General features: G+C 45.2%; 2 protein-coding genes across 2 annotated transcripts; one reads left to right on the forward strand and one right to left on the reverse strand.

Moving 5' to 3' along the window:
• The first annotated feature begins 5,963 nt into the window (after nucleotides 1-5,963).
• LOC144711885 (6-phosphogluconate dehydrogenase, decarboxylating 3, chloroplastic-like) lies at nucleotides 5,964-7,652 on the forward strand. Its single transcript, XM_078586013.1, has one exon. The coding sequence runs from the start codon at nucleotides 6,060-6,062 to the stop codon at nucleotides 7,539-7,541; it is 1,482 nt and encodes a 493-aa protein (XP_078442139.1). The 5' UTR covers nucleotides 5,964-6,059; the 3' UTR covers nucleotides 7,542-7,652.
• LOC144711886 (Haloacid dehalogenase-like hydrolase (HAD) superfamily protein) lies at nucleotides 7,561-19,080 on the reverse strand. The gene is made up of 4 exons (XM_078586014.1): nucleotides 18,919-19,080; nucleotides 8,049-8,220; nucleotides 7,851-7,967; nucleotides 7,561-7,766 (listed from the first exon to the last, which is right to left on the reverse strand). The coding sequence occupies exons 1-4, from the start codon at nucleotides 19,026-19,028 to the stop codon at nucleotides 7,641-7,643; spliced, it is 525 nt and encodes a 174-aa protein (XP_078442140.1). The 5' UTR covers nucleotides 19,029-19,080; the 3' UTR covers nucleotides 7,561-7,640.
• Between the last annotated feature and the right edge of the window lie 2,463 nt (nucleotides 19,081-21,543).

The following is a 21,543-nucleotide window of genomic DNA, read 5'->3' on the forward strand; positions in this document are numbered from 1 at the left end:
GGTCTAAGTATTATCCGATAATTTTGTGATTAATTGAATACCTTATGATACGTCCTCAATGTCGCGTTCATGGCTATTAATTTTCCCATCGCCAAATGTACTCGGAGGTTGCTTTATCATCCTCATTAAATGCGTTCATATTTTTTTGGCTTAATTAAATATCTTATGCAATGTTGATTTTTTTTTTAGCTGAGACAGTACCATGATTGTCCCTGTACCCAGCTGCCGAATCTGACATTGTATGGCTGTTCTCATCATAACAGCTTTGATGTTAGGATGGTATCCTGAATTTCTGCATCAAACCGGTTTTTTTAATGCTGAGAACAGAGGAATATAATATATTACACATTAAAAAATTAAATATTTGAATTCATAAATGTAAGAGCTCATACCTTGTGATTTTCAAAGAATCAGTGCTCCCAGAAAACTTGCCTGAAGCTGTTTTAATTGCTCGAAAATTAAGAGATCCTGATATATCCTTTTAATATAGAAAATCACATATATCCTGAAAATTTGTTTATTAACGAAAGTTATTTATGAATGTTTGGATTCTAATAATTCTTTCTAAATTTTATCGCTTAAGCGTTTATAATATATTACACAATAATTCTTTCTTAAGCGTTTTTTTTAATGAACGTTAAATTTAGTTAATGCTCAATGTTTAGAATTTACTAAAGTAGTTTTTACTTAAATTATTGATTGGCGCACACAAATTTAAGTCTGTATAATCATTACATAAATTAATCACTTTAATTTTCATTATCAATTTCATTTGCCAAGGTTGTGTAACTTTTTTTAATTTTACCTTTTTATTATTTTTTAAAAATATATAATTTATTTACTTTAATGTTCTGGGTATTCTTTCATTGAAATTGGTAATGTACATCCAATAACTTCTTAATATGTTTATTTATTTAATAATCACTATCAATAAATAATATCAATTTAGCTTTAGTTATAATTTATTATTTATCTATTTTAAATAAGACTTTATATTCATAAATCAATAATTTACTAGACTTTCATAACTTAAAATATATTTATCTATTTATAGGTTAAAAGTAATCTCTCTCACATGCTCATATATTTGATTAAATAAATTTATTTTTGATTAATATTTTATTTTATTTTAATAAATATTGAATCTTGATTTTTAAGCCATTTACTTATTTCTCTACAAAATTTTTCATTTTTGTGCATATTTTATTTCTATTACTACCTATGATCATTTAATAGTGTAATTTAATAATTTATTTTTAATTTATTTTAGTTAATAAAATGATGTTTCTCATTTTATTACTCTTGTTTAAATTTCAAAAGACTTAAAGATTTTTTCCTATTCATTGGAGGATGTATATTTCAATGTGAAGATAAGGTACTTGAATACTTGATGGCTGAGAGCACTCTTAAAATGCATATCAATTTGAAAATGCAAAATCCTCGAGGACTAAATGTCTAGCCAGAATATGAAGTCAAACTAATGTGTGAAATGGTCATCAATTATGATGTACTTCACTTTATTAGGGGACCTCAGACATTTCTGCATAATATGCCACTAGAAAGGTCCCCAAAGCACAAAAATGTACCCAATGACTAGGGATAGTCTTTTTCATGCGGTGGGTGGTTGTGCAGTGATTGCGAGGTACAGTGCAAATTTTTGTACTGCACATCAAACACAACCCCAAGGAGCATCTATACTACACACTTTGTTGGACTTCGTGCAGTGATGTTGTTTTTTTTTGCAATTTTACGAAATGAAAAAATCCTTGAAGATGCCTTTGCTGACCTGTGACTCGCTGCCTTTAATTTTCTAGATCTTATCTTCACTGTTGTGCAATATTCAAACATCATATTCGTTGAGGACTTATCGGGCGAGAATGAAGTTGATGGTAATGTCCAGCATACCTTTGTTTCTGCTGCCATTTGACTGCCTAGGTGTTTATGGAATTATTACAGCAGGTCGGTCTAGTAATTAGGGGGGTGGCCGTTCGGTCACCTATGATACTAGGACCAATTGGTCAAAAATAGGTTTGTGCCGCAGGTGTTGAACGATCTACTCTTGTCACCATACATGACTTACCTCTGCTCTATCCATGGCTTTTGTGGCTATTTCTCATCAATAGTATCATATTTTTAATAAGAAAAAAAGTTCTTTTAATATGTTAATGATTCACATAATATATGTATATTTGCAAGTATTTATGGATGTATGCAAATGCATATGTATGTCCATATGCATGCCTATATCTATATAAGCATGCACATATGTCTGTATGGTGTGTTGTAACTATTTATGGATATGTATGGATATGTATCTATGTGCATGTGCATTTATACATCCAAATATATGTACGCCTTTGTGTATATATATGCATAATGTGATATATGTAAGCATTTGTGTCTGTCTATTTTTCAAAATTCATAAATATCTAATGTGCATAATGTGATAGATGTCAAGAATTATAAAGGTATTTAAAAATTATAGAGGTACTACTAAAATTTCATGTCCACCCAATATGTATGTCTCTAAAATATTAATTAATATAAATATATTAAAAACCACATTACAGTCATATATTATATTAGTATATATAAGACTTTGAAATTGTTAATTAGTTTTTTAATAAAAAATAGACTGACTTTGTGGAATTTTGTGCATTGCACGAGGCAAATTTCCAGGGCAGAACAACACTGCACTATGCGCTGGGGGTCTGATGAAAAGGAAATTTGTGCACTTGGTGTGAACATTTTTATGGCACCACTTGACCATCCTTAGAATACACCATAGACAGGAGAACAAATGCCTTGTATAGATATTTCATACCTCTTCATTGTAAGCTACACAATGCATTAATGATCATCAATGGCACAAAATAAAATCTTAGACATCATCGGTGTCAGGTCATTGAGCAGTGTTATGTACGCAAGCTTTAAAGGGCCCAAATCTAGTTAAGAAAATGATACATCGCCATGATTTTTGTCTAACAAACACTCTAGAGTGCATTCTCATACATGCTGCCTATTAAAAAAAGTTGTTTTATGTCACCTAGACCACGCTGGAACCTCCTACCTTGAGAGTCATCAATGCTACGATGACAAATATGCGACAAAAAGGAGGGATATAGTATTTTAATTGTTCATAAAGTTCTTTAGTAGATCGCTCACCACCAACACATAGACTTCACCAAGTTTTGTGGCATGTTAAGCATAAACATTAATTGGTCAACAAAGTGCGGGACTATTGGTAACACGCAAACTATTGGGTTAATACTATTCCATGTCAATGATTTTTTAACTTAAATTAATTACACATTCATGTTATCAAGCTTAAAATGATAAAATCTAATTTTGCAGTGATGATCTGAATTTTTTGGATTTAACAATATTTTTAAGGATTTTTACGGCGTCCTATAATCAAAATATATTTTTATTAGTATTTTGACATTATATTCATGGAGATATTAGTTTTAATTAGTATTTTTCTATATTTATTACACAAATGATTCTTTATTTTTTTCAATTTGTTTATTATTTTTTGTCATATTTTCCTGCTTGCCACACGTTGCCATTCAATTTGATTGAATGGGCGACCATTCATCACTTCTGCCAATGGTTGGCATCACAAAAGATTCTATTATGCAATCATTTAAAAATGTGCCACTACTGCATTATGAATCACAAGGGAGAACTCACCCTCTCGCGTGATTGTCCAATTTGCTGAGCACCTCAACAGTGACATATGCGGATGGCGGGTTGGAATGCACTCCACGCATCGACTCTTATACGCCTGCTCCTCATACTCCTACTGGCACGCGCACATCTCCTGGAGATTTTCCCCCGCGGTTGGCGTCTTGCATGAAGCGCGGGAGGCGAAGCACTCGCTCTCCCGCTTTATTGATGTCCCCGCCACGCACCTCATCGACGACACTTCTCGACGGGGGGGAGAGCCCCACACACTCCATGCATCATCACCGGAGGGGATCCAGAGACATGCCGGCATGAGCGACCTTCTCAGAACACCAGCCAGGTATCATTTATGTATCTTTTCCCTTTTCCTGCACATGGGCGTGGACGAGTGGGATCCAAGTGTAATTGAGATATTTATGCTCGCTCCACGCCTAAAAGTGCTGATAAACAATCTACTTTATATATATAACCCCCCCTGGGTGGCATCCAGAGCACAGCTGGATCGGTCTACGGGCATAACCGCAGGGTTGGACTTACCCGGCACCGTGTTTTTGCCAATAAAAAAAAAGAACCATGATGTTATAGTGTCAATCATTGGCAGATGCAAGTTACTTTTGTAATATGTAAGTGACGTGGACCAGTAAAAAAATAATGAATTAAATGGCAATAAATGTGTGCAAAGACCAAGTGGATAAAAAACAAATGCATCAAAATAATGATTATTTTGTTTTGATGCATTTTTTCCAAATGGAAAAGTTAATAAAAACATGCACAACTTTTCAGAGAATGAAGAAGATGTGTGACGTGGGTGCGTTATTCCTTAATATTTTTACTAACTTACATGAGAGCGTGAGTGACTGAATTACAATTATAAAAAGATAGAGAGAAAAAGTGTTGATGTGGTGTGTGGGGATGCTTGACATGTCACGCATTGAATACTCATTTATTGGTTGTTTTTATTTTTTGTTTCTTTGTACAAGACATGTGGCACTCTCAAAGCTGTTGGTCGCAACAGATGAACATAGTGGCAGTCATTAGAGAGGCATGACTGGGGATTTTCGGCCGCCAATGGAAAATGAGGAAGCCCCAACACCGTTGAAGAGGAGAGAGAAAATTTTAATGATTTTTGAAGATCTAGTAGGCCAACTGATGTGAAATTTTGAAACATGGATTTTCTAAAAAGACATCATTAAAATTGCTTCCTACGTTTGTGTGATGATTGAATGAAAATGGATTTATGAGATCTATCAAGCTCGTTCTTGGTGTCCTCGATGTTTGAGAAGATGCAACAAAGAATAGGGAAGCTTACATGAAATATTCTTCATTCAGTGTGACATAAGTGTATGAGTGAAATTTTTATAATATTTCCAAAAAAATTCATAAAAATATGATAAAGAGCATTAAAATGATGTAAAATATGGCTTGTAAACACAGAATAATCATGGATTATTATTACAAAATGTATGTTATCAGAAACCAACTTACCCTTTTTTTTAAATTTGAAGAAGCTTGAAATACAATATTATGGTTGGGCTTCCTACCACTAGTCCCATACCTTATGAGAAAATTGAAATGATAAAATTGAAAGATAAAATTAGGTTGGAGCTATCTAAATGAGAAATAGAATGTCTGTTTGGCTTGCATGTCACGCACTAATTCATCATTTTATGGGTGTAATATAGTGACCATACCCTAAGTCATTCTATGAGCACCTCATACACCTCAACTGCGATAGCCGAAAAACTCCTCGCACATGATGAAACGCCCAGCGTATATTGCTACGGCACGTGTCGTTGTTAGTTAAGCTTTCTTTACTGCTTCATTGTTAGTTAAGCCGATGGAGGGACCGGCATAAAGGTCCACATCAATGACGATGATGATGATGATGATGATGATGATGAGGCGAGCACCAAAGCTTGAGGACAAGCTGCCTATGGAAAGGGGCAGAGCAAATGATATGAAACTAATACTTTTGAGTCCTCATAAAATTCACAGCAAAGTAAGAGGAGAGAGTTGGGAGGAAGCAAGGCAGTTCTCACAGAGATCTAGATGGGCTTACCAAAAGGGGAACTGCTGCACGGAGAGCCGAAGAGGTCGGGTCACCGCCCTTTGAGGGAGCGCAAGAGGCAGTGCTCCCTGGGCGGTAAGCGCTTCCGCGGAGTATCGCACCGCGCTTCCCCAGACACATCGGCGAGTCCGCCCCCCTCTCCACCCGGGTTGGTCATCCGAGCCGGCGGAGATATTTTTCCGGCCTTAAAGATCATCACACTATATATATCTATACAAATATCGGAGAAAAATCTCCGTCGCAGATCGTCTTCCTCGTCGGGCCAAAACCCTAGAATTTCTCGCCCTTGCGATTCCTGGCGGCGATGGCGATGGCGCTGCCGCGGATAGGGCTGGCGGGGCTGGCGGTGATGGGGCAGAACCTAGCCCTGAACGTGGCGGAGAAGGGCTTCCCGATCTCGGTCTACAACCGGACCGCGGCCAAAGTGGACGAGACGGTGGCACGCGCCGCCGCGGAGGGCGATCTCCCGCTCTTCGGGCACTACACGCCGCAGGAGTTCGTCCTCTCCATCGCCCGGCCCAGATCCGTGGTCCTCCTGGTCAAGGCCGGCGCCCCCGTCGACCAGACCATCGCCGCGCTCGCCCCCTTCCTCGAGCCCGGCGACGCCATCATCGACGGCGGCAACGAGTGGTACGAGAACACGGAGCGGCGCGCGGCGGAGGCGGCGGCCCGCGGCGTGCTCTACCTCGGCATGGGCGTCTCGGGCGGCGAGGAGGGCGCGCGGCGCGGGCCCTCGCTCATGCCCGGCGGGTCCCTCCAGGCCTACGACAACGCGCGCGACATCCTCGCCAAGGTCGCCGCCCAGGTCGACGACGGCCCCTGCGTCACCTTCGTCGGCCCCGGCGGCGCCGGCAACTTCGTCAAGATGGTCCACAACGGCATCGAGTACGGCGACATGCAGCTCATCGCCGAGGCCTACGACGTGCTCCGCGCCGTCGGCGGCCTCTCCAACCGGGAATTGGCCGCCGTCTTCGCCGACTGGAACCGCGGCGAGCTCGAGAGCTTCCTCGTGGAGATCACCGCCGACATCTTCCTCGTCGGCGACGACGACGGCGAGGCCGGCGGCGAGCTCGTCGACAAGGTGCTCGACAAGACGGGCATGAAGGGGACGGGCAAGTGGACCGTGCAGCAGGCCGCCGAGCTCGCCGTCGCCGCGCCGACCATCGCCGCCTCCCTCGACTGCCGCTTCATCAGCGGCCTCAAGGAGGAGAGGGAGGCCGCCGCCGCCGCGCTCGAGCGAGCCGGAATTGGAGGCGCGGCGCAGGCGGCGCCGGCGGTGGACAAGCAGCAGCTGATCGACGACGTGCGGCAGGCGCTGTACGCGTCGAAGATCTGCAGCTACGCGCAGGGGATGAACCTGCTCAAGGCCAAGAGCGAGGAGAAGGGGTGGGGGCTGGACCTGGGCGAGCTGGCCAGGATCTGGAAGGGCGGCTGCATCATCCGAGCCCGGTTCCTGGACAGGATCAAGAGGGCGTACCAGAGGAACCCCCGCCTGGCCAACCTCGTCGTCGACCCCGACTTTGCGGCCGAGATGGCGAACCGGCAGGCGGCGTGGCGGCGGGTGGTAGCGCTGGCGGTGACGGCGGGCATCACCACGCCGGGCATGGCCGCCAGCCTCGCCTACTTCGACACGTATCGCCGTGCCCGCCTCCCCGCCAACCTCGTCCAGGCCCAGCGCGACCTCTTCGGCGCCCACACCTACGAGCGGGTCGACCGCCCCGGCGCCTTCCACACCGAGTGGACCAAGCTCGCCCGCCGCCGGGCCGCCGCCGCGCCGCTCAATTGAGCTTCCCCAGCCTGGTGGGTCGGTCCAAATAAGCTGTCTTTCCTTCATCTCTGTTTTTCTGTCTCCTCCGAAAATTCAATAATTTTGCAACGCCGGCTGCTATTTCCTGGAGCTCGAGGCCACCGGGGTGATGGAGTTCTTGGCGAAGCTCTTCAGCCCAAGATGGAAAGCTTCAAGGTTGACCGCGTTCCCGACGTGGACGCTCGTCACCCCCATGTTGGAGACCTGGTTTTAGAGAGATCAAGGAAGGGTCAAAGAAGAGAGAGGGAGTACACTAGTAGAAGAGAATTGACGGAAAAAAGCCCTCACCGCTTCAATGTTCCTGTCCTCGTCGTCGAAGAAGAGAATGGACTTGAAGGGCAATCCGGTCCTCCGGTGGATCCGCTGAAAGTGCTCCGTCTTGTGCGTCCAGCTGGAGAAGATCTCCTGCGAGGCCGACCCGTTGACCGAAATGAATCGCGAGGCGGACCCATTAAGTCAAAATGTTGACTTTGTGAGTTGACCCACCTGGGCGACGAAGCTGGACTGCAGCTCCAGCTTCTCCAGGAAGGCCTTGGCAATGTCAGGGGTGGGTGAACGAGAGGCGATGGCGATGTCTATGCCCTTGTCTTTGAGCGCGTGGAGGATGCCCCTGGCTTGAGGGTACAGCCGCGGCATGTCCTTCTTCGAGCGGCATTCGCTGCCAGGTATATAACGTTAACACCACATACTAATCTATCCGTCTTTCGAAAACCATAGGAAAATTCTGGAACCCATTCGAGAAATCAATATAAAAAGATACATAACGATCAAAAGTCTTGATTTAAGATACATAGATCATGATTGACCTTAATTTTTTATCGATCATTGATTTTACTGTTCCCGACAATGCCGCTTAATTTTTGTCCCATGGTATACGATCTTCAAACCCTCTTAATCAAGTCTGATCGATGGGGGGAGGGCCAAGATCAATGATCTTAATGTTTTCATTGAGCGCATCGGATTGATCAAAACGCATACTGACCTGATGGATCGAGATTTTAGATCCAGTCAAAACCCATCCCTATCTACATACTGAGCCAGGATGTAAGTAGGGTGTAGAGATGATTGATACAAAACTTGATTTAGGTTGGGATCGGGGAAGGGGGAAAAAAGTAGAGGTCAAACGGAAGAGGCAGGGATCAACCAGAGACAGCTGCCTGAAGACGTGGTGAAGAGATGGGGATTGTCAAAGGCAAGGAGAGAACCGATAGGAGGGGGCAGGGATCAGATCCGAGGGGAGCCGGCTGAAGATCTAGTGAGGTGCAGAGGAAAGAGAGAGGAGGAAATTGTTAAGTGGTTGAGGGGACAGGACCAAGACGAAGAAGGATGGAACACTGAGTAATGCAAGAACTTACCTTCAATCTGCTGCCACCTTACTTTCCATTGGTTATCAAAGGAAGAGACTCAGATTTGTGCAAAAGCATAACAGGAGTTAATCGGAAGTACCTTCTTAAGGGGAGTAAAATGAGGAATCGGAGTTACAAAGACACCGGCGGTGAAGCTCTTGGTAGAGTCTACAATGGCGGGGGTCAGCTCCTCTCCGGCGGCCGATCCGCCGATACAGTCCCTCCGGCGGGGCGACTGGGTGAAACTCATCTGCGGTGCCAGCTTCGAGTTCTTTTGCGGGGCGATGGAGGAGATAATCAGGGCTGTAGAAATTTGGCTGGGGCTGATCAAGAAGCAGAAACCTACCATAAATCCGGATCTCGATCCCGTCTTGCTCGTGCCAGGAATTGCCGGCTCTGTTCTTCACGCCGTTGGAGACAATGGGAGGGAGGAGCGAGTTTGGGTGCGGATTTTGGGGGCCGATCATGTGTTCCGGGCGAAGATGTGGTCTCGTTTTGATCCCCAGACTGATCCCAATGTGGGGAGGACGTCCGCCGCAAGCTCACCACCACCGTCCGACGTTGAGGACATCCTTTAAACGACGGCCTCCCAACGTCATCTCCATCGTCGGCGCCTACGAGGGCGCCGTCGCCGTTCATCTCGTCATGGAGTTGTGCGGCGGTGGCGAGCTCTTCGATCGGATCGTGCAGCGGGGCCATTACTCCGAGAGGAAGGCCGCCGAGCTCGCGAGGGTTGTTGTCGGCGTCGTCGTGGCCTGCCATTCGATGGGGCGTTCTTCACCGCGATCTCAAGCCCGAGAATTTCCTGTTCGTCGACCAGACGGAGGATTCCCCCTTGAAGACCATCGATCTCGGCCTCTCCGTCTTCTTCAAGCCGGGAGACATTTTTATCGATGTTGTTGGTAGCCCATACTATGTCGCGCCTGAAGTTCTAAAGAAGCGTTATGGCCAAGAGGTTGATGTGTGGAGTGCTGGCGTGATTATTGTCTGGAGTTCCCCCCTCCTGGGCTGAATCGGAGCAAGGGATATTCGAGCAAGTTCTTCATGGCACTCTTGACTTTGATTCTGACCCTTGGCCGAGCATATCTGAGAGTGCAAAGGATCTAGTTAAAAAGATGCTCGTCAGAGACCCAAAGAAACGGTTGAAGGCGCACAAAGTTTTGAAAGCTTCTAAGGACATGCTTCCAAGTTTAAAGGATCTGGCTATCAAGCTGCTGTATGGTCTACTGAGAAGCAAAATGGAGCAAGAACGCAAACTGCTCTTTGCTTTTGTTAACAAACTGGGAGATCCAGTTCGAAGGGCTGCATCTTCTGCAGGATATTATCTCACAGCTGGAAACGTAACAAGCATGGAGGGTTCGGAGGATAGCGAAGGCAACATTGCAGAATTGTCCCTGATATTCGGTTTCGGAGGAAGAATGCCAAAGGATAAAGTTGAAAGTTTGTTGGGCGAGGAGGGAGGCCGAAGTCGCCGGCGATCGGGGATAATTCAGATCTTCGTGAAGATGCTAACCGGGAAGAGGATCACACTAGAGGTCGAGAGCAGCGATACGATTGATAACGTGAAGGCGACGATCAAGAACAAGGAAGGGATTCCTCATGACCAGCAACGTCTTATTTTTGCCGGCAAGCAGCTCGTGGATGGCCGAACTCTCGCCGACTATAATATCCAGAAAGAAGTGACTTTGCATCTCGTTCTGAGGCTGAGAGGAGGCATGATACCCCGGAAGTTTGGTTTGCAGATGAAGAACTCAATCTGCAGCAACCAGATTGGCGCAGCGCTCGCCCGAGGTTCTCCATTTTCTCTGTCCGCAGCAGAGGCAGCGCAGCGCTCATTCGGCCAGAGAATGAGGGGCCAGATCGACGGGAGAATGGAGAAACATCGCAGTGCGTTCAACCCCAGAATTGAAGAGAGGGGAATGGAGTTCATCCCCGGAGTCATCCATTGGGCCAGGCAGCAGCACAACTGAGTCTCCACCTATGGGTAGGAAACCTCCCGCCCCGAGTTACTCAGCGCATGTTGGTGGAGCAGTTCCTACGATTTGGGGACCTCAAAACTACCACTTTCATACCCGGGCGAAGCTAGGCCTTTGTTAATTTCAGAAGGGTGGAAGACGCGGTCTTTGCATTGAGAACCTTGCAGGGACAGAAGTTCGTGTGGCTGCCTCTTAAGATTGAGTTTCAGAAGGGGACCCCCAAGACAAAATTTTACAACACTCAAGGCCGGCAATGCGATACTCGAAGAGAATTCTGTGAAGGTGGAATCGGGTCTCGCCGTGGCATGAGAGATGCAACGATAGAAGGCTTTCGCCGAGATACCTCCCAATATGATACTCGTCAGTGGGAGATGCTGGAACAGGAGTTGCCCCTCCACGATGGGCACAAATACAGAGCGCATGCGCAAAGAGGAGATGAAGAGAAGGGAAAGAGACCCGTGCACACCTCAGCACAAGGGGGGCCCACATGAGAGGGACGAGGGGGCTTTGAACAACAATCAGAAGAAGGAAAGAACAGGACCAGTGCCACAGGGGAGATGGCGGAGGGGGACCTGGGCAAGAGAGGGCAGACCCCGGGGGCACACTTTTAATGCAGAGGGAGTGCAAGAGGACCCTGGAGTTGCTGTCGCAGGCGGAGGCATAGACGGATCAAGAAAACACATGAGGACGGCACACGAGCAAGAAGTCTCGGGCGGATTGGAGAACGAAGCGGTCGGATGGGTGACGGTGAGATCTCGTAGCGCGAAGAGGGCTCAACCTGTCAATGGGCCAATACAGCGAAGACCCCTCGAGAGAGAAACATTTGTTTCGGATGTTTAGCGCGAGGCCACCACGCACGTGACTGTCGAGATCCAGTGATTTGCTGGGGGTGCTGAAGGACAGGACACCGTCAATCCCAGTGTAGGCAAGGAAGAGGAGAAAATAACAGAAGTCAGGCGCAGACAGGCCACCCGATCCAAAGATCCAAGTATCTACTGAAGGGAAGATAAGGGCATCAATTTTCTCCAAAAATGCCTGGTGGGAGATGTTGTAGGAGATAGTCCAGAGACCGAGGTCGTACGGGCTGGCTTATGGCAGAAATTCCCGAAACTGGAGCAGGCGGAGATACGACGGATAGATACCAACACCTTGTTTCTTCAAGGGGTACCGATGGCTGCCTATGTGGCAGTATGTGGCTGGAAGCAACGGATCACTGACACGACGGAGGTGAGATGGCGGAGGATACTCCCCACCAATGGAGCTGATAGAGTTAAAAAAATGGGGATCATGGTGGAGATGCATGGGGTCCCGTTGGTGCATCGCAATAAATCGACGCTGACAAAATTGGTTTCCTCATTTGGACGGTTGAAGAGTATCATCTCGACAGGGTTGGAATTTGGGGACCCAAACGTGGTGTTACTAGACGTCGAAGTGATAGAAGGGGAGTCGGTACCAGAATCAGCGTGGTCATATGGACACACGAAAACTTTCAAGGCCAGAATAAGCCACAAGACTCCCCCAGCAGCACCTTGTGAGTTCAGGGGCTCCTCTGCAAGACCCCCGTCGGTGCGACCTACCATGGAGGAAGGCGTACAAGGAGTAGAGAGCGGCAATAAGATGCAGGGGGAGAGTGCATCATCGGCCTTACGTTGACATCGGCCACTGTGGACAAGGTTCAAAAAGACCGAAGCCCAAGACGGAGGAGGATATGGCAGATAACTAATGAAGCTCTTCGCCGATTCAAGGGTGTGGTTTACCGAAGGGGGAAACTGGCTTTAACGGAGGCAGATGGTAAGAGGACTTGGGTGGTGTCCGGGCAAAATGGTCGGGTGCGCTTAATCGCGGACAACAAACCAAAGAAAGCAAAATCTCGAAAAGAGTCACACGAGGTAACACCAAATGGTCAAAGCTCCAAGGGAAAAGAGATCATAGAGCCATCAAGCCACATAAAAGAAATAGAGACAGAGGAAACTCATTACACACCCGACATTGCTTGAGTTGGCGGAGGTAGTGGAGGTGACACCAGTGAAGATGCAGGGAGGGCAATTATCGTGTCATAGATGAAGTGTGTATCGTGGAACGTGCACAGTCTACGGGATGAAGGGAGGTGGGGTGTAGTGGGGAACTATCTACGGGATTGGGGAGCCAATGTGGTCTGCCTACAAGAGACGATGTTGGAGAGGTGTGAAACGAAAGAATGGAACTTGGTGGGACGAGGCTTTCTCGAGGGCTTTGTGGCCGTGAGCGCCACAGGTAGATCCGGGGGCCTATTGGTGGCATGGAATACGACGACCTTTGCTAAAGAGGGGTCATGGACCGGACAGTATGTGGCAGCAGTGAAAATGAAGAGAAGGAGCGATGGTTTTCAATGCATGGTGGCATCAGTTTACGGCCCTGTTATTGCAGCCCATCGACACAGGCTATGGGAGGAGCTGGAAAGTGTAGTCTCCCTCTTTCACGGGATACCATTGCTATTTGGAGGCGATTTCAACGTGACCTTAGAGTCAAGTGATAGACCAAATGGGATGGAAGGGTAGGATCCAAGGTCAGAGGCTTTCTGGTCTTTCATATCCGAGACGGGGTTACACGAAATGGGACCGACAAATTGTAACTACGCCTGGCGAAGTACGAGAGGCCCTACAGCATTTTCTCGCCTTGACAGATTCCTTTGCTTAGTGGACCTATTGGAAGAGTATCATTTGGCAGATGTACGAGCACTTCCAAGACCATTATCTGATCACACTCCAATTATCTGGCAAGCTAATATTGGCCAAAACAGATCCACCTATTTTAAGTTGGATAGATTATGGCTACGTGAGAAGGGATTCAAAGAAGAAGTAATAACATGGTGGACACGTCAATCAGTACAGGGCACAGCCACAATGAGGCTGGCCACCAAATTGGCAGGTCTAAGACAACACCTCATCGGCGTTTCTTCCATATGGTGGCAAATGGAAGGAGAAGGTCGAATTATATAACACGTGTGAAAGTGGGAAACCATGAAGTTGTGGGGCACAAAGGGTGGGCTAAGCACTAGCAAATCACTTCAGAACAGTCACCAAGGGGTGGGAGAAGCACTAGCAAATCACTTCACAAGGACTCGCAACCAGTGGAGATGGGAAGGTAGAAGCGTATCTCGGTTATCACACACACAACAAGCTGAGCTAGTGAAGCCTTTTTTCGTGGAAGAGGTACGAAATGCGATCCAAGGTTTGAATGGAGAAGGAGCCCCCGGCCCTGATGGACTCCCAATTTTCTTCTTCAGCGAATTCTGGGATGTTGTAGGCTCAGATGTGATGGATACGTTGGAGTTCCGGAGTGGTAACTTTGCCATGGAAAGACTGAACCGGTCACATTTATTTCTGTTGCCCAAGTGCTCGGGAGCGGTGAATGTGGGCGACTTCCGACCCATTGCTCTGTCTAATTCTATCTATCTCATCATCGCAAAGGTGCTGGCGAACAGGTTGAGAGGGGTGATTGGGAGCCTCATCAGACCCTTTCAATCGGCCTTCATTCCAGGAAGACAATTGCAAGACTGTGCAGTGGTGGCGGGGGAGATCATTTCAGCTTGGAAAAGAAACGGGATGAAGGGATTTATTTAGAAGGTGGATTTTGCAAAAGCCTACGATTCACTCAATTGGAAATTTCTATGGTCCGTCGTGCGAAAGCGAGGATTTACCGAGGACTGGGTGGCATGGGTGCGACGTTGCGTTACATCCCACTCTTTCTCAGTCTTGGTCAATGGCCGGACAGAAGGAGGATGGATCCGCTCACAGAGAGGTGTCAGACAAGGTTGCCCACTAGCCCCATTATTGTTTGTCCTTGGAGTAGACACTTTGGCCACATGTACCCTTAAGGCGTGCGAACACGGCCTATTGCGCGGCTTTCACACGGCGAGCTACCCCAGGGGTATTCCACTGCTCCAGTATGCAGATGACACCACATTCTTTATGGAAGGAGCTGCGACAGAAGCTCACATCATATCATCCCTATTAGATTTATTTGCTGATTTCTCCGGGTTATGTCTCAATAGAGAAAAGTCAGCCTTTGTGGGATTTGGTTTGTCGGTGGACGAGGAGATCCAATGCGCTAATGCGCTAAGCACACCCCGAGGTTCGCTACTAATGAAGTATTTGGATCTTCCGCTAACAGGGAGACGCCTCCTAGCTGCAGACTGGCAACTAGTGATTGACAAGGTGGAGCGCAGGTTGGAGGGCTGGCAGAACAAGGTGTTATCACGAGGGGGTCGCCTGGTACTTTTGAGGTCAGTGCTCTCAGCGATCCCTATATTCTTCTTGTCGGCATATAAAGCGCCGGCAGTTGTGACAAAGCGGCTAGAGGGATTAATGAGGCGGTTCTTTTGGGAAGGCGGGGGAGAGGGGGATACCCCTTCTAGCGTGGGATGTGGTCTGTAGACCTCTAAAACAAGGAGGGCTGGGGGTTCTCCACTTGGAAACCATGGACTCGGCATTGCTGGCTAAATGGGTCGAACGAGTTATGACACCTGCGGAGGGTCTGGTTTTCGATGTCCTAAGAGTCATGTATGGCCATGATATGGATTGGAAAAGGAGATGGGTGAGAAGAAGGGGGAGTCCCCTTTTTGGCACAGCCTTCGTCAAATCATCCCTCACATTCGTGAATTATTTGACGCCAAACTGGGTGATGGAGAAGGCTTTCCGTTCTGGCAAGATAACTGGTCCAAACAAGGTCCCTTGAAACTGAAGTTTCCCAGACTATTTGCTCTAACAAGGAACCCAACTGCCACGGTCAGCGAATGTTGGGACGGCGCTTGGGTCCCAACCCTTTCTGAGACATTATCAGATCCTCGGTTTGAGGAGTTGTTGGGAATGCAGGAGATCCTCCTACCTTTCAATCCTTCAACAGATTATCGAGACGGATGGGTATGGCAGGGGCCACCTTCCTCAGTAAAGGATGGATACTTGAAGATTCGAGGGGTGGCGAGAGATGACCCAGAAGTCAAGCACGCATGTCACATTATGCTGAAACTAAAGATTCCTCTTAAAGTGAGAATTTTTGGATGGTTGTTGAGGAGACGAAAACTCGTCACTCGGGTCTATCGGCAGAGGTAGGCACCAGCAGAGCCCGTCGACTGCCCCTTGTGCGCTAGGGGAGAGGAAGACTGCTCACACCTTTTCTTCACATGTCACCTAGCTCGAGGAGTATGGGCCTCGCAACAGATTCTAGGGGTGAATCTCTCCTCGGACAACGATTTTTGGGCATCAGTCACGACGGGTGGATACCGAAGCAGAATGGAGTGGGGGAGAATTCTCGCAATACTGAAACGAAGTGGTGTTCAAGGGAGGAAAGGCTTCAGTCGAGAGTGCCATTTTTGACGTTGGGGCACTAATATCTTTCTAGGGGGTAAGGGGGTAAAAGCAGGAGGTGTGGTCAATCTGTAAATGATGTGTACATGATTTTGTTTTTTTAATAGTATCATGTGGGCCACCGGTTTCGGGTGGTCTGCCCGATTTTCTTCAAAAAAAAAAAAATGAGGAATCGGTGTAAAACTTTGGACTGGACCAATATCTTGCCAGGCCAATGGTGAAGTAGGAAAACCTGCGGTAGACTGTTTAAAAAGAAGTGGCATAGGCGGGACGAGGTTACGGCTCTTCTCGGGTCTTAATCAGACAATGGGTTGGGGATAATCTGGGAGTGCAGGTGGATTGAAATTGGATCTCTTCAGATGAGCATGGGCTGACAGAGTGTGACGACGAGACAAGAGAAAGGCAAGTGGTCGGACACCAATAGACTGATCAGACAGAGCTACCAAATTTGGTGGTACGTTATTCACATGTTGTTACCAGATTTGATATGAAGGACTTATCATTTGGTGTCAGAGCCGCGATTTTGGCCAAAGACAACGCTGAAGAACTTGGAAGCACCTCTGGAGACAGATGAGACAGAGTTTCCGCACCTCGAGGAAGAACAGAAGTGCATTGTCAATGAACTGGAGCAAGCTCAAGAGGAGGTGAAACTGATGCTGACAAACAATTCCACGTTGAAGTCCAAGCTCTATCCAGCAAAAGAGGTGGCAATGGGGATCTCTGAGGAGGCATACAAGGACACCAGGAGCAAGACAAGTGCACCAGCTCCGAAGAGCAAGATGGAAGCACCTACATTCCGGCGAGAGGACACAGAAGGTTGGCTGCAGAGAATGGAACGATTCTTCAAGGTTCACAAGATTGCACCAGAGGGATCGGATTAACTAAGTGCTACCAAACTTAGAGGGAATGGCGATCTAATCGTTCCTGCGGACTACCCACCTTTGTCCACTTGAAAATTGGAACGGTTTTAAAATTCAGATAAGGAAGAGGAGGGGGAAGGGATTAGGTCTCTTTCTGGATCTTAATCTGGCAACAGATTAAGAGTCAGCATGTGACAATGAGAGGAGTGCGGGCTGGCAGATTGTGACAATGAGACAAGAGGAAGGGGGTGGTCAGATGGCATTAGACTTTCAGAGTTCGGGTGACCGATCCTTCCCTGATAAATTTTTCACATCTTGTCGCCAGATTCGATCCAAAGGACATAACATAATCTTGAGTACTCTGCTAATGGAGAGCTACAGATATTTAAAGAGAAATGAGTAAACCAACCTAATTATCAAAAGACCAAAATAACACTAGTTGGCACAAGCGGCAAAGATACCCTTGGGGGTATAGGATCGTATCAATTGATAGGAGGATCAATCAATGATCCGGATGTATCGATTGATTGGATGAATTGCCCAGGTCACAAAATGAGCAGATCAGTAGAAATTTTGGATTGGGTCAAATCCGATCCCTATTTACCCGTTTTCTTCTAGATCAAGGTTCAAGTTTCAACCTTTCAGATGCTATGATGTTTTACTAACAATCCACAACCTGGTTGAGCCCAGAAAGAACCGAGATAACTGATGGAAATTACCAAGAGATATAACCGAGAAGGCAACCCTGAATTTTCACTAATATTACATTGTCGATTTGCTATGACATTTTACTAACACTATTTCGTTGCAGCTTATCAACGTGGCATGGGTTTCAAGGAAAAGAAACCGTCAGCATCAAAGAATTTTTTTTGCATCCAGGAATAATTCCACAAATAGATCTTGCACTTTAGAGGGAAATATAATAAATGATACTCTTCAATGACATTTCCGACATCTGCAATTAACATGGTCAACGAAAAATTTTAAGAAAAAAATGTTAACATGGTGAAGGAAGCGAAAGCGGATGAAAATTGAAACTTGTCCAGTTTGATATAAAGATCACAAAGAAAATTGAAAAACCAAGGTAAGTTCAGAAATTATTGAACTGAACCCTACAACAGAGACCTACATTTTAACAGCTTAAATTAGATTCGGACGAACATGACCAGAATTGTAGTGAATTTTTTTTTGTACGATGGGTACAGTCGTGCTCTAAGAAAAATATGGAGGATAAATGGAATTATTTTTCACCAGAGTAAAGCCAAACATCGTAGTGTACGGATAATCAAAGACAAAAAATCCAGAAAAAGATATCCACCATCCTTGAAGAACAGATAGATCTGTAAAAAAAATCAAGAACCCCCGATTCTACGCTGCAGTCAAATCTACGGGACTTAATATTCTAGAGATTAATGTTGTGGGTATCGTTGCTAGTAAAAAGGGAACCGATCTTCAATAAGTTAATGTCATTTTTCGTTTCATCATCCTAGTCTTCACCGTCCGTATCTTCAGAAGAACTCATAAATCTGTAAAAAAAATTCAAGAACCCCTGATTCTACGCCGCAGTCAAATATACGGGTCCTAATAATCTAGAGATAAATGATGCCGGTATCGTTCCTAGCAAGTAACAATAGGGGCCGATCTTTAACAAGTTATACCGCTGTTAGTTTCATCATCTTAGCATTCCAAATCATCCTAGATCGAATGAAGGAGCCTACCCATAAGTTCGGAACAATTAAATTCGCCGTGTTCTTCGATCCCGCGAGTCAGATTAAACCAAAAAAAAGAAAATAAAAAACCGGAAAAGAAACAGGAAGAGGCAGAATTACCAGTAGAAGGGCCAGAGGGTGTAATCGAGATCAAAGACGACGAGGCGGGGGAGAGCCTGGAAGAGACCAAGGATCTGCAGTGCCTCCTCCTTCACTCTCTGGTCAGCCATGGCGCCTCCGCTGAAATTTTCACTCCCCCACGTCTCTTCTTTTGCCGCTTCCGATTAATTAGACCACAAATTCTCCGTCAACTATCACAGAATCCCATTGCGCCACGTGTCTCAATCTAAACCGTTCGATTTAATGAGGATTCAAGCCCATATATCCACTATAGCTGCCATTCAATGGATAGATGGGTCACTTGGGGCATTTATGGTAACTCACTTGTCAGTTATGATTGTTCTTCAAAACCTAGGGAATGCATGTGAATAAATGGACAACTAGGTACCAACTGAAGCATTAGAGATATTCATGTGAATAATTCTTTGGGAAGCGTTTAAATTAGTTTTAACACACCAATTTTGATTTTTCGGTGAATTGAGAGGGTAAATTAAGAGAGGAGAGTGTTTATTTCACAGTAACCAACAGGGCAATATGGGGGTAAGCATTTAAGTTTGACATCAATAATGCACATTAGACTCAAAAGAACAGAAAATTTCAGGGGTGGCAGGAGCACACAACTTCAAGCCTTTTTAGGATGTGGATCACATTTCCCATTAATCCTAGCCTAATGCCATTCTTAATAAATTTTATGGGCCGTTATGCCAACTAGTGCCATTCTGCATCATGTGATACAACAAAATACATGGAGGGCTTTTGGTGAGAAAATTCCTTACTACAAAAATTGTCACTCTTGTATTGGGGACTATCCCAACTATTGAAATTGGTCAAGTTAAGCAGAAACCATGATCCCCATGGTGTTCTTAAATTTCTTGAATTAATATCTATATATTATCTTGAGAACGCCTTGCGGATCAACTGGTGCATAAATTGATAGCAATTTTGCGAGAAAAACATCTCTGTATATCCCATTCATCGCGCAGTCAAATATCAGGTTGTATTCATAAAGATAGAGAAAGTAAACATAACTCAACCCATTCTACTTTCCAAGTACAAGGTAATAACTTACTGATATCATGGTCATATTCTTAGGATTGACCTTGGGTTGACATACATCATAATTCATTAACCAAATGGTTTAACATTCAAGATGAGTATCAATACACCTTTGTATGTGAAAATACATTTTAAAACCATTAATATAATATTATCAACGAATAACTTGGGAGTTTCTTATTCAATAATGAAACAGGCAAGAGGCTTACCAAACACATTTTAATGACTTATGATCCATTATAATTTTATTCAAATGACCTATGTGCAACAAAGCTTTCAACAAAGTTGAATATCTCAATTTCTGTGTGCGGACTTGCTTATATTGGTTCAATTTGTTTCAAATGAATGCGTAGTGATCCACATTTATTGTGACTATACAGTGTTTCTGGAGCCGGTGTTGAGACGGACATCGGCGGTGTTTGAAACCACTCGCCTTATTATTCCCTGCAGATATATGGCTTTCACCTGTATGATGGATATTTAGCCAAAGCATCACCCAAAAAGTGTTGGATGTCTCGTATTATATCAGGGATATCAAGGCATGTGAGTTATCAAGTTAAGTTGCCATTGTAAGATCCCTGCAGACACTAGAAACAAGGGGTAAGTAGAAACATGTCAAAAGAAACAAAATGATAAATTCCATCATTCGAACAGATTGATTGGACAAAAGAGAGGAATAAACAGCCCCACTATGATTCCACAGAGCTCATCTTACAAAAAGATTTCAAATATGATTTATATATAACTAGTTGCTCCATAGCTAACAGCAGATGCTAAGGCTTGTTGCTATTGACCTAGTTAAATTGCCCCAAGGGCATTATTGTCATTCTTAGGTATACAATTGTGTGTATAGGAGACATTGGGGTTTGTCCCCTATAAAAAGAAAACATCATTAGGGATACCAAAGAGGGAGCTTCCTCAATCAGAGATTGCCACCAGGCGAGAATCAAGGAGCAGATACAGACATACTCCGGAGAACACATAAAATAAAATATAGATGAATAAACAGTCCCAGTATTACTATAAGAAACTATCTATAGATCATTGCCTGCTTCAATTAGTCTCCATGACTAATATGTTGTAGCCTCTTTGAGATGACACTAGTAAGGGCATTATCTTAGATCCACAATTGTGTTTTAAGGAGGAATTTTGGTTCATCTCCTATAAAAAGAAAACATCATTAAGGCTTGTTGCATTGAGAACGAGCTCCTCACCACGTTGTCCCGGTCCCTGAACCATTGAGGGAGTTTATTATCTTGCCAGAGACATTTCACTAACATCAGCAGCACTCTAAATCCCTGAACCATGGAGCAAGGTTGCCTGTTTTCGCTCCTGACCAGAATTATCACTTTACTCGAATAATTTCTCTTTAGGACTGCTACAGCTTAATAAGCCTAGAACTTAGGAAACTATTTTTTTTTGAAACTTTTTTACTAGCACCCCTCCCTATGTGTAAAAAGATGTCAACAAAACATCAACTACGGGAATGCTAATTTTCGAAAAAAATATGATTGCCGTTGGATTTTGATCGGGCGGTTAGAATCAGGGTGGAGAGGGAGAGAGTCAGCG

The sequence above is a fragment of the Wolffia australiana genome, chromosome 14 (assembly GCF_029677425.1).
Source record: "Wolffia australiana isolate 7733 chromosome 14, ASM2967742v1".
NCBI lineage: Eukaryota > Viridiplantae > Streptophyta > Magnoliopsida > Alismatales > Araceae > Wolffia > Wolffia australiana.